Source organism: Dendrobium catenatum, unplaced genomic scaffold, assembly GCF_001605985.2.
Source record: "Dendrobium catenatum unplaced genomic scaffold, ASM160598v2 fragScaff_scaffold_249, whole genome shotgun sequence".
Lineage (NCBI taxonomy): Eukaryota > Viridiplantae > Streptophyta > Magnoliopsida > Asparagales > Orchidaceae > Dendrobium > Dendrobium catenatum.
In genome coordinates this window covers 1,825,979-1,840,579 of record NW_021318711.1, presented here as the reverse complement: position 1 = coordinate 1,840,579, position 14,601 = coordinate 1,825,979, and the positions used below count along the sequence as shown (strand labels likewise).

At 36.1% G+C, this 14,601-nt stretch overlaps 1 protein-coding gene across 4 annotated transcripts in view; it reads right to left on the bottom strand.

The window, feature by feature from the left end:
* LOC110092524 (glycoprotein 3-alpha-L-fucosyltransferase A-like) overlaps positions 1-14,601 on the bottom strand; it is a 46,549-nt gene that overhangs the window by 14,201 nt on the left and 17,747 nt on the right. For 3 of the 4 annotated variants that reach the window (XM_020817109.2, XM_020817107.2, XM_020817108.2), the window contains exon 4: positions 11,613-11,854. In XM_020817109.2, coding sequence (XP_020672768.1) covers positions 11,613-11,854 — 242 coding nt within the window. The remainder of the gene's footprint in view (positions 1-11,612; positions 11,855-14,601) is intronic. The other variant, XM_028693291.1, reaches the window with a different exon arrangement.

Genomic DNA, 14,601 nt, shown 5'->3' with positions numbered 1-14,601 from the left:
TGCTACCGCGTGATATTGATGCTTCTCAAAATCACTTTGGATTCATGTCGGGTAGGTCGACTATGGAAGCCATACATTTATTCAGAGGTTTGATGGAAAAATATAGAGGAAATAAGGAGGATCTACATATGATATTTATTGATTTAGAAAAAGCATATGATAAAGTTCCAAGAGAAGTGCTATGGAGAGTTCTTGAAAAGAAAGGAGTTAATAATGCTTATATTCAAATCATTAAAGATATGTATGCAGGAGCTATTACTTGTGTTCAAACACAAGGTGGATTGACCAAGTATTTTCCTATTTCGGTTGGGTTACATCAAGGATCAGCCTTAAGCCCATATCTTTTTGCTTTAGTCTTGGATGTTCTCACTAGACATTTGCAAGATGATGTACCTTGGTGTATGCTTTTTGCTGATGATATTCTTCTTGTTGATAAGACTAGAGAGGGAGTTGAAGGTAAACTTGAATTATGGAGGTCAACCTTAGAGTCTAAAGGTTTTCGCTTGAGTAGATCTAAAACGGAATATATGGAGTGTAATTTTAGTAGTAATAGTCCTAGTGAGGGGATTGTGACTTTGGGTGATCAAGTCATTAATAAGAGTACACGTTTTAGGTATCTTGGATCTATTGTTCAGAGTGATGGTGAAATAGATGGGGATATTATCAGCATAATTCAAGTTGGATGGTTGAAGTGGAGGAATGCATCGGGCTTGTTATGTGATAGAAATGTACCCCTCAAACTTAAGGGAAAATTCTATAAGATGGTAGTGAGGCCTGCAATGCTTTATGGTGCCGAATGTTGGCCTTTAAGAGAGAAGCATAATACTAAGTTAAGTTTGACAGAGATGAAAATGCTCAGGTGGTTGAGTGGCTTTACCCTTAGAGATAGGATACGGAATGAGCATATACGTGAAAAGGTTGTAGTAGCTCCAGTAGAAGATAAGATTAGAGAAAGTCGCCTTAGATGGTTTTGGTCACATAAAACGGCGGCCTTTCGATGACCCGGTTAGGAGAGTAGAGGTATTAGATTTGACTTATGTTAAGAAAGGTAGGGGTAGACCTAAAAAGACTTGGTTAGAAAATATTAGGAATGACCTTTCTTTATTAGATTTAAACGAGAATTTGACTTTTAACAGGACACAATGGAGAAAAAGGATTCATGTAGCCGACCCCACGTAGTGGGATAAAGATAAAGGCTTGATGTTGTTGTTGTACAATTTTAAGAAGGAGAAAGAAAAAAAAAATTCTCAATCGGAATAAGAAAGAGAATGGGCTCAAAGAAAGTGTCCATAAAAGTAAGTGAAACTTAGTCTTCCAAGTAAATAACCTCGAGGAGAGTTTCTTTTCAAAAAAAAAAAAAGGGAAAGAATGCAAAAAAATAGAGACAACCCACGCCTTCTCCATCTCTCTAATAGAATGCACCTCGATCCACTTTGAAAAACATCAAATAAATTCAAATTAAATTAATGAATCCTCACTTTGCTATTATTTGATATCACTTTGGGACACCGTATGTTTGGGGGCCCACTAACAATAATTTAGGGATTGCAAACCCAACCAACCTCAACCATTTTCTCAGAAAAGGCCCAAGGAGTATCCTTGAGAATAATTCCGAGAATGTCCTCATGAATAACCCCATAATATGCAACTTGTGCTAGGAAATATTTCGTTTTTGTGCACATGAATTATCTGAATTATTCTAATCATCAAAATCACAATAGAGCAAGAGAATCCCATGAATGAATAGACATCATATTCAACCACAAAATGTAATATATATATATATATATATCATTTCTTCTTTCAAGGGAAAATTGTTCCATATTAATGTGCATATGCACAATTTTGTATATACTCTACTATTCAAGGCCCTCCTTTGAACTATCGATGGAAGATATAATGATTCCAAGACAGCTTACAACGATTATGTCTTAGATATTTTGATTTGAATATTAATTTCTGTATATATATATATATATATATATATATATATATATATCATTTCTTCTTTCAAGGGAAAATTGTTCCATTTTAATGTGCATATGCACAATTTTGTATATACTCTACTATTCAAGGCCCTCCTTTGAACTATCGATGGAAGATATAATGATTCCAAGACAGCTTACAACGATTATGTCTTAGATATTTTGATTTGAATATTAATTTCTGTAATCTGCCTCACCAGATACAACTTCCATGAAAGTCATTAGAGATTTAATTTGAATATCACCAATTGTCATAGCTTAAGAGCTCATAATAAGCAAGATAAACTTTATAATAATTTATTGCAAAAAACAAAAAAAACAAAAAAAGACAAGCTTATTGTGTGAAGTAGAGTAAAAAGATGCATTCAAATTCAAGTTACAAGATACCATTAGACTATCAATACTAAGAACTAATTCATCTTGAATCCCTTCTAAAGCTAAATTCAACAACTTATTTTTTCAATCTTTTAATACATTTGACCTTTTCCATTACCACAATACACCGCTCCAGCCATTGAATTGACATCTCTTTTGATTATTGTGCTGATTTCAAGTGATCTAAATCTCTCTCAAATATTCCAATTTTTTTTCTTTTGTAGCTCTTACTCTACTGCAAATATTCTAGACAGAAAAAGAATCTTCACCTAATTCTTTACTCAGGATATCTTCACTTAGGATTGATTCTCTAATTTCAATGAGCTTCAACTACGCGAAACTACAAGAACTTTTACCCAATGCATCAAATTTGTGTTAGCTCTAAGGTAGCTATAACATTAAGCTCAAAGCACAAACTTCACATCAAAGATGAAGTTAATCTACTTGTAATCAATTTAAATAAGTTGATAAATTTTATAGAATAGGTACCATCTACCCTTCCAAGATTAAAAAATATTCTCATTAGATGTATATATTTTACTATCAATAACATCTCATACATATCTAATAGAGTTCTCATTTATTCAATTGTGCCCTTCTCGTGTAATAGGTTGAATGCAACAATTTATATAATTGATAGGTGCAAAATAACTAATAAATGTCTACCTGGGAGATTTCAATTTTATTGGCTCATCAAAGATCGCTTTGTCTCCAAGAGAGATAGATGAAGCTTCTTATAGTACAATTAATCTTTTCATCAACCTTTTTGTCATTTACCTATCCATCCTCAACAATCATTTCTTTGACTTTTCTCGAAAACTCCCAACTTTCCTCTGATACTAGTTATTGGAAAAAAAAAAGAAATGCAAGGGAAAAAATTGTAGTAGCACAAACCTCATCACATAAGACAATAAATTATGTGGTTTGGCAAGAACATATAACCGATATCCCTAGTCACATAGAGTGCAACTGTGCAACAAACGAATAGAGCGTTAGCCAAGCTACTCATGGCTCACCTTGATTATAGCTCGTTAATGATCATTTATTTAACTGATGAAACAAGCTTGAATATGAGCAAGTTTATGTTCATAAATAATATCATTTAAAGCTCGTGAATAAGCCCGATATAAATCTAATTATGAAACTCAATTAATATATAATACAAAACTGGTAAACAAGCTCGTTAAGAAACTAAACTAATATTTGATACAGAACTCTTGAACAAATTAGTTTAAAACATTTATATATATTATAAATTATTAATATTATAATTAATCATTAATTAATATTTTTTATTAACAAAATGATCATTTTCTAAGCTCGATAAGCTGCTCATTTTTACGCTAAAAAAATGCTCAATAGGTTGGTTCGTTTATACGCTTGATAGCAATTCATTAACATGCTCGTATAATTGTTCATTAATAGGCTCCATAAGGCTCGTTTGTTAAGCTAATGAATATCTTGATAATAAAGCTTGTTAATAGCTCGATAAGACTCATTAACGAGTCATTCATTTAAAGCTAGATAAGCACAATAGAAACTAAACACAAGCCGAATATAAATCAACACTCAACATCTTACATTTTAAACAAACCAAACTTAAATATAGTCAAAAAAACTAAATTGAGCTCAAAGAAGCTACTAATAAACAAGCTCATACATAAACAAGCGGGCTTAGCTTAGTTGTTTGCAGCCCTAGTCATATAACATAAGTGTAGGTCCTTCATCAAAACAACCATATGGATTGAACATTGTCTACTCATCTATGTTTGTGTAACTAGATTTTACTTCACATAATGATGAGGACATCCGACCTTGAAGAGTCTACCAGAGGCGATGCCGTTGATTTACGGCCACAATTAGGGCTGCAAGCGAACCAAACGTTCGACAAACTACTCGTTGTTCGGTTCGATGAAAGCTCGTTCGTTATCGTTTAATTAACTAACAAACAAACTTGAACAATATTTTAAATACTCGATTCTTAAATAAACAAGATTGAACACTAATGCATTCAGCTCGTTTATGTTCGCGAACAACATCAGTTGATGTTCATGAACAAGCTCGATAAAAAGCTCGATTCGAGTTCGATTAAATATAAAAACTTTAATTATACCATAATATAATATAATTATTTTTTATTAATAAATTTTAAAGTAATATAATATTATAACATATGTTCATATAAATTAATCAATTTTTCATTTTAAATATACAACTGCTTTTATTTTAGAAATTTCATTTCATGACCAAGAAATATTTCATATTTGTCCATGTTTGTTAGATTGTTTGTTTAGAATGTTCATGAACAAATTTAATGTTTGCTTGTTCAATAGATTGTTTGCGAGATATGTTCACGAACATAACTCGTTTAAAGCTCGATAAGCACTAAACAAACGAACATGAACCAAACATGAACACCCTTAAATTAAACGAACCAAACATGAACACAAATAATAAAGCTCGAATCAAACACGAACCAAACTTGAACAAACTAATGTTAAACAAACACAAACATGAACACTCACATACTCGGCTCAGCTCGGTTCGTTTGCAGCCCTAGCCACAATTGCACCGCTTTACTTTTGAGTTTTGATTATCATTGTATTAGATTATTATTGTTATGAGTTATTGTACATTTTTCCTTTTATGCCCTCACTTGAGGGCCTAGTCAATTGTATGCCCTAGGGGCAAGTTGGTTTTTTTTTATTTTCTTCATTGTATTGGCTACTTAAAGCCTCATCCTCCTTTGAGAGGATAATGAATGATATTATGAATTTTTTGCATTTGTGTGTTTTGAGAGAGCTTGAGAGTTCTTGGAGAGATTGAAGTCCCTAGGTGAGGGCATCATAATACCTACCAACCACAGGAAGCGTCCAGGTTTGTGGTCAACGTCGTCGCTCCCCATCCTCCCTCTCTTCCCCTTAAACCGTCGGCCAAATTCCCTCCTCCCACTCTCGGTCGAAACCCCAACCCCTCCTAAACCGCCAACCACCATCTCCCATATCCCCCCTCTCGGCTGAACCCCCTCACCACCACTTCAAAACCTAGGCCCTACAAGCCGCTGACCCTTGCCCATCTCCCCTCCAAAGCTGCTGGCCTAACTTAAACCCTACCCACTCCTCCTAGCCACCGGCCTTATCCCTAATCCCTTTCCCTCTAAAATTTAATCTTTCCTAAATTAAGTTGTTTTAATTTTGGTACGTTTTGAAATTTTAAATTCTTTCCTAAATCATTTAGCTTAATTTTGGAAATCCTTCCTTCAATCAAGGATTGGAAAAATTTAAAATTGATTGAGAATCAATTCAAATTCCCATATTCATTGAACCTGAACAACTCCCTTCCCTCTTTCTTGGGCCGGCCCCCCTACTCTTTCCCTCTTAATTAATTAATTCCCCCAATTGGGAATCCCATTAAGGGAATTAATTAATCACCCCCTCTCTCCTCTTCTCTCTCTCCTACCCGACTTAAACACCACCCAATCAAGCCCAATCAAGCCTTGATTTGGCCGGCCCCCTTCCCTCCCTTTTCCAATTACTTAGAAAATTTAAAACTCAAACTTTCCCTCCCCTTTTCTTCACCAAATTTGAACCAAACTTCCGTAATTCCCCTAAGCTTGGTCGGCCCCTACCTCCCTCCTTAATCCACTAAAATCCTGAGCCAAATTATTCTCAATCCCCACAAGCTTGATAGGCCACCTTTCCCCTCCTCCTTGGTATCCTTGAAAATCCTCTCTTACAAGGTGATTAGTCAAGGGCAACAAGGATCTTTCCTCCACCACATCAAGGCATCCAAAGCCACGTCGATATCCTCAACTCACTGTTCTTCGACCTCAACCTGGAGATTGACCAAACTGTAGAGGAATAAATAGAGAGGATTGTCTTCACCCTCGTCGAAGCCATCGACGACCAATTAACTCTCCTCCGTGCAGTGGCAGATTATCTCCAAACCCTGACAAAGGTAAAATCTTCCTCCGAATTTTATATCTTCTGAATTGCTCTCAATCGTGGTCATAATTGATTCATAAAAGTTGTGTTAACTCCCTCTGCTAAGCCTAGTATTCTAAGGAATTAAGTGAGGGATCTCTTTCGTAGTGACTAATGTCATTGTTAATTTAGGGATTTCCCATTGAAAATACTTCAAGTATGCTATGCTTGAATAATTGATTATTTTGTGATCTTAACTTCTAATTGTGTGATTTGGCCTAAGCTAGTTTCATCCCTCTTTCGTTTTCTTTCATTGTTTAAAATCACTGTAAGTTTAAAAACTAATATTGCTTTCAAATAAAAGCATGCAACTTCTTACTTAACATTGCCTAAACAATTGAGTCCTACATCACATAAATTGCTCAGCAAACACCGAGCAATATTTGTCATTCTCCAATTTAGCAATGCAACATAATCACTTAACAACGTAGCCATGACCGATTACTTGATCGCAAGAACATCTCAATGTGACCAATCATGCAAAACTTTCTCCAATTATATGATTTTTCACCCTCACATATTCTTTTCTCATGTATACGCTAACAGCACTAGGGAAGCGAAAAACAAGGACCATGAGCTTTCCAACAAGTACGTGTAGTAAGGAAATTGAAATAAGATGAACTAAGTTGCATAATTTTATGACCTATCACTAGCCAATGCATCCTAAGTTTCCACCACCCTTGCTATTATTCACCCTCACACAAACTAATTCTTTTCTCATATGCACGCTCACAGCACTAGCAAAAGGAATAAGAACGAAAGGATAAGAATGCCGATGAGTACGAGTAATTAAGAAACAGTAATAATATAAACTTACACAATTTCATGCGTGATCCTTGCAACAAGATTTTGAATTTGTGTTTATTCTTGAATGACTACGGTAATTTGAACTTTGCCCTTATCCAATGAAAAAAAGGGCCCCGCTTTAAAACAGAAGGCCATTGATTTTTGCTTTAAAGCATTTCCTTCTTAAAATCCATACGATGGTTCCAGCAATACTCAACAGCAGCGGTAAAAGACCTCTTATAGCAATGGCTTGTAAACTTTCTGAATTCATCATTCTTATTCTTGTTTACAGATGTTTTTGGTATTCATTCTATGGTTAAATCTTTCTTAAATTATATGTATGTTAGCTCTGGCCTACTAGTTTTCCTCACCTTTTCATGTTAATTCTAACTCCAAACACCCACTTTAATGTCGTTTCCTTTTCAATGTTACACAACCCCAAATTTGAACTTTTATGCGTGATCCTGGCAACAAAGCCAATGCAACCAAATCTTTCACATTCACCTTCACATGGACTAATTCTTTTCTCATACGCTCGTTCAGAACACTAGGTAAGGGACAAAAATGCCCATGAGTAATTAGGTAACAATAATAGCTCACATACTTTTATGCATGATCCTTGCAACAGGATTTCGAATTTGGGTTTATTCATGAATGACTATAGTATATAGTAATATGAACTTCGTACTTTTGCAACAAAATGAAAGGGCTCCACTTTAAAACAGAAGGTTAGGGGAAACAAAATTAACATATAGGAGAGTAAAAAATCATTTTTGCCCCTTCTAAAAAATCAATTTTGCCCCCGTAAAAAGCCTTTTGCCCCTACCTGCCATTGTTGTAGTATTCTTTACATTTGAGCCATCCGATTCTAAAAGTTTCATTCATTTCTGCCATCTATTGCATTTTCAACTTTATCTTCTCCCAATGTATATGTATTCTCTTGATGTAGAACGGAGGGGGACATAAAAATTAAAGATCTAAAATTTCATCTCACATTTTCCTTAAAGTAATGGATTTGAATTTGAAATTCAAATACGAAAAGAAGGGAGGGAAAAGAGGAATTAATTATCTCCTTAATTGGGGTCTTTAATTAGGAAGGAAATAATTATGATAGAGGAGAAAGAGAGAGGGCTGGCCAAGGAGGGACGAAAGATGTCCAAATTCGATGTATGTGTCCACATACATTGAATAAGGAGAATTAAATTCAAATCAAATCATTTAATTCAGATTTGCACTAATTGGGGGGAATTTCCTAAAATAGGTGTGGGATATTTAGGAAAGATTTTTTAATTCAAATTCATTTGAATTTGAATTATGAAATCTTTCCAAATATGATAGGGACCAAATTAGGAAGATGATAATGATGTAATTATAATAAAATTTTGTGTTTGCACTTGTGTTCTTTGGGAAAAACCTTGGGTGAGATTCCTATGGGAGGAATTCATAGCTTCCACCAGCCGCAGGATGTAGCCGGGCTCGTGGCCTGAAGTCCCTTGGTGAAGGACAACGTAGTACCCGTCAACTGCAGGATGTGTCCGAGCTCGCGGTTGTATCTTTCTTTCCCTATCTCCTTCCCTCTCTCTTTCTCCACCGGCCATCTTCTCCACGTCCCCTTTCTCGAGGTGAAGAGTTCTATTTGTTAACCATGGATTATTATTTCTCACCATAACATTACTCTCTATTTATGTGTTGTTAATTTGATATTGTCCCGTTAATCTAATTGTAACTGCAAGCCTTAGTCTCTAATTGATAACTCCGAGAACCTAACTTGGGTAAATACTAAATTTATAATTAGCAGAGTTTTAATAATCTTATATTAAAATTCCCAAGCAGTTCTTGTTTCTTTGCATATGTTTCACATCATCTTGGTAGATGATGTAAAACGTACATGCGAAGATGAGTTGCTTAAGGAAATTTGCACGCTTAATATTCAGAGCACAATAATTATAAGCTTTATATTGATTATAAACGACAAAATAAAACACAAAGAGCGGTAAGGCAAGTTTAGGCTAAATCACATGCATAGAGGTTAAGATCGTAAAACAATCACTTATTCTAACATTGCATACATGAATGATTTTCAACGTAAATCCCTAAACTAACAATGAAAATAGTCACTATGAGGCAAGTCCCTCTCTCATTTTTTAAGATACTAAGCTTTAGCGGGGAGGATGACGATGAACTCGATGAATTAATTAGTTCCACAATTGAGAATGACTAGGAAAATAAGAAACAAGGGAAGAGTTCACCCAAATCTTGGTCTTGGAACTTTGTGACAGCACTTGGAAAGGTCTCCCAAATTGGATAGTCACTTTCTTTGGTTGAATCTTCTCTGGATGACAGTCTGGATCTTGTTTGGAGAGTTGGGACAATAGCTGGGGGATTCTTGAGCAGCAGGACAACAGTTTTTGCTGATGAAAACCTTCTGGGCGGCAACTAGAGGGCTCATGGCAACAATACGGCTGATCTCCCCTTGCTGGAATGGATGGACAGCAGGTTGTTCTTCTTTAAACAACAATTTGAGAGGGTCTTGTTGACAGGAGAGGCTTGGAGAGGTGCAGGAATTCTGGACAGCAACCTTCTGAGAGCTAGGGGAGGGAGGTGGGCGGGTAGAGAGAGGGGAGGTGGGAGCATGCTGGCGGCATCAGGAGGGAGGGAGAAAGCAGATGAAGTTTTTGGATTGCTTGCCTAATCAGCAACTATCAATTAGGAATAGATTAAATCAATCCCAATTTGAATTTTAAATTGGGCTTAATTTAGGGACTTAAATGGTGATTGATTAGGCAAGCATTAATGAGAAATATGGAGTGGGCCGGCCTAGAGAGGGAGGGGAAAATTGTGTCCACATTCAATGAATGTGGACCAAGGCATTAATTGCAATAGGGAATTAAATCTGAGATTTATTTCAGATTTAAGGTGAACTTGGAGGGAATTAATTTGAAATTTGAATTCAAATTAAAGAGGGATAGGGAGCTTTAATGGACATTAATGGGGGCCGGCGGCATTAAGGGGGAGGGAGGGAATTGGGGAGGAGTTTTGGGGAGTTTCTAAACAAGGTTTGTGAATTAGGAAAGTTAATAATAAATCCAATCTATTTGAATTTAAATTGAATTCATGACTAAATACTTTCCTAATTAGGATTTCTAAATATGGAAATAATTTGAATTTCAAATGGGATTAAATCCTTTCCATTTTCTTGTGGGGGTTAATGTAGGAGGTCATTATGGTGATGGGGATCATCATAATGGTGGGAAAAACATGGGGTGGCCGGTGGTTGGATCTTGGGTTGGGAAGGATTAGGTGGTGGTGGGGGATTAAGTGGATCAACCATGCAAGGGGTGAATCACCTTGGTGGACGGCGGCTAGGTGGGGTGGGTGAAGGATGTTGACCGGCGGCTAAGTGGAGAGGGAAGGATTAATGGCCGGTGGTGGAGCTTGGTTTAGGGAGTGGAGGACCGGCGGATTTGGAGTGGGGAAACTCTAAACCGAGGGCAAGGAGCGAAGGAGAAGGGGGAAAGAAGAAGATAGGGAAAGAGAACCATGAACTTGGACGCTTCCAAGGTTGGTGGGTATTGACTTGCCCTTCACCAAGGGACTTTCTCAAAGCTCTCTCCAAGAACTCTCAAACTCTCACAAGAGTAAAACGCAGAAATTTTCATAATAATCTTCATTAACCCTCAAGGGAGGAGGGGAGGGCTTTAAATAGCCAATACATTGTGACAAATAAAAAGTACTAAAATGCTCCTAGGGCTTACACATCTCTAAACCCTTAAGTAAGGGCAAAAGTGGAAAAGACAACACAGTCATAAACAAAACAAATACATCAAATAATAAAATGAACATAAACAAAGTAGAGCGGATGTCCTCATCATCTCTGTTTTTGAATTGCTATGAAAATGAGTAAGTAATGAAGGCTCATTTTTCTATGCAATAACTTTAGTTTAGAAATATTTTTTGAAAATGAGATAATTAGTGCAAAAGAAATAGGATTTGATTAAGAATATCAATTATGTTTTTTTTCATGTTCTTGCAATATTTTATTTTTAAACTTTTTTTGTGGCTGAAAACATGATGATGATTTTGATAGACATTTTTTTGCATTTAGAAGCTGAAAAAAAAAAAGATCAAATACAAAGCTGGAAAAAAGTTTTTAATACTTGTGTACATGTTAAAATAGTAAGGTTAGATTTTAGAAAATGAGGTCCTTCTCTTGATTGATGTCCAATTTCATACGGTAGACTAAAATTTCAGGCTATCATCTTTTGCTTGAGTTTTCTCATTCTATCTTCTGTTTCCGTTGTAGTTTTTTACACCACAAGTAGAACAACATATGGTGTTCTTCAATTTAATGAGTGGAGCCTCCGACTTAAAGTTGGGATAAGAACGCAATGAATGTTTATCATGTTTGCTGCACACATTTAAAATAATTTAAAACTAAACTGTGTAAATCAAGAGATTTGGAGATTACAAATCCTCCACATACCATTACCAGCAAGGTTTTGGTGACAGCTGCCATATGAACCTATCTTGACATCCATCTTTTCAAGCATACTAAGCGCTTGCAGACGGAAATTTCGTGCCCCACAATTTGAAATAAACGCAGCAGCAATGGGATCTTCAGTCTTGGGTCGTGTCGGTGCCATGATGTCATACTCAGCCCAAGAAAAATAGCCAACAGGTACATCAGATGATAGGCTGGTTGTCATTATGATGCTAAACCCTTTCCTTAAAAAAAAAAGTATTGTTGATCTTTAAATTTGAAATTCAAAAGTACTGTGTATTTAGAAATAAAATCATGTCTAAAAAATATTGATTAATAATGACATAACACCATAATAACGTTCCCTAATGGCTAAAATGCATAAGAACAACCAATGTGCTTTTGATAAGAAAATTCCGTGGTTGCCAAACAGGATAAAATTATGTAGAATATAAATAACAACTAAGCATTATGCTTCATTCGATAGGACTGACTGCATAATAAGAAAATCTAATGGGTGAAAACTTCATAATTATCAGTAAGTACTGTTAACAGATCAAGTAATATTTAGGTGTTATAAGTTTTAAATATTCTGAATCTATTACAACAACAAAAAATTAGGCTATAAACAAGGAAATAATTTCAAGAGTTATAGTTTGCTAGTTAAGATGGAAATGTGTAACAAAAGTACTACAAAATAGGAATTTCATGAAAACAAAAGTCCATTGGGTGAGAAATAGCCACGATTTCATGTTCAACCCATTAGAAATAGCCAACAGGTACGTGATATGAGAGACAGGTTATCATTATGATTTTAACAAATGAAAGTATTGTTGATCATTAAATTTGAAATTCAGAAGCATAACAAAATTGAAATTAAAATCCTGTTTCAAAATATGAATTAATAATGGCAGAACGCCATAATAGCCTTTCCTTGAAACTGCCATAATAGCCTTTCCTTGAAACTGCCATAATAGCCTTTCCAGATGGCTAAAATGCACAAAACAACCAATGTGCTTTTGATAAGACGACATCCTGGTTGCTAGAACAAAAAAAAAGTAAAATATAAAGAATAACTATGCTACTATGATCCTAATATGTTTTGAAGATCAAATAAGCACCCAAAACAGCCCCTAGAGCGAAATCAGCACCAAACAGTAAAAAACATGCACCAAAATAAAGAGAAAAACAACAACGGTATGCAGGAACAACACTAATAAAGTTGAAATAGCAATCTTCAATCAAAGAAACACAAGATACAATTAATTCATTGTTCGAGAGGTGAATCGACTCTCCCCTAATTTTCAAATAGCAACTAGGAACCAACAATCACCTAAGAAAAACTACTTCATAAAATTATTCACATAATCCCTCCCACATACAAACTTTCCCCCTTTAAACCAGCCCTAATCCCACCATAATGCACCTCATATTTCCTCCAATAATCTACCCTTAAACGTTTTCCTCCTATAAGTCTAAAATGAGGTGCTATGACCCACAAAACAAGAGTCTTTTGGCTCTTGAAATGAAGTGAGGTCCACAATCGTATCAATACTCCCCTCACAAAAAGTCACCTCATCCTCAAGATTGAAAGAAAGAAATTGTCTTTGGATAGTGTAGTAGGCTTCTCATATAACTTTATATTCTGGTAAATTCTTCCACTTGATCAATACTTCCTTGATCCCCTGTCTCCTTGGGGCACCCCTTGCACCTCCAGTGATTTTAATATTACCTCCATATCTTATAACATTGTAGCCGATAGTACGGGCGAGGGTGTATTGTCTCCAATGGCTTGTCTCAATTGTACACATGAAATCATAGATGAATGGCTAAAGTTGGTGGCAACAGTAGTGTGGGCTCCGAAAATACGGCCCCGGCCTCCCCGCTTTTCTTTTTATTCGGCGAGGGAGTTTTAACTGATATGTTCCGAGGTAAATTTTGGAAGGCAGATGGGTTTGTAGATAAGACACTACCAAGAGATTTCGCCCTCATTTTGTGAGGACTTTATGATCTGAGTTCTGGTTTCCTATAAGTGCAAGCCCCTATAAGTTAATTACCCCTCCCGTTAATGAGAGAGAACTTTTGATTAAAGCTAGTCGTCAATCAGATACGTAGAGAATACATGTTATCTAACATATAGTAGCAACAATGGATTTGGAATTGAGAATTTGAAGGTTTGGGAATTTGAAGTTTAAGGTTTGGATATTTAAAAGAGAAAATTTCACCATCTTGCACTTAAAGCGGATGGTGGGGAAATGGATGATAGACCCGATCAAGATCACATGGTTCCATCGTCCCGGACCATCATGGCTCTGGTTTACTTAGTCAGAGGAGGTAGTCGACCCAACCTGACAGAAGGATCCTTTTCGACAGCCATGGGTTGCTTCGTCCAAGGGTACCTTGTAGACCTGGGGTGAATGTTTGATTAAAGGGACAAATTTGAATCCACCTTAGCTAACAGAGGGCTTTGTGCCCTATCAATCAAATCCTATTGATTCATATCTCAAGGATTTGATGACACTAATGAACGTATTGGCTATGGCCATAACCGATTTTTGTGGTGCCATTTGGCGGTAAAACCACTCGGTTCAGAGGGCCCCGGGTCATAACCGTTTATCCTGCAGTGCCATTTGGCAGCAAAATCGCCGGTTAGAGGACACGTACCACGTCCTTACTGGCAGAAGCTTGTTTGAGAATGGATCATAATAATATTTTCGACTAGGCATTTGGCTCTTTGTAACAACAACAACATCAAGCCTTTATCCCACTACGTTGGGTCGGCTACATGAATCCTTTTTCTCCATTGTGTCCTATTAAAAGTCAAATTCTCGTTTAAATCTAATAAAGAAAGGCCATTCCTAATATTTTCTAACCAAGTCTTTTTAGGTCTACCCCTACCTTTCTTAACATAAGTCAAATTTAATACCTCTACTCTCCTAACCAGGTCATCAGAAGGCCGCTATTTTATGTGACCAAACCATCTAAGGAGACT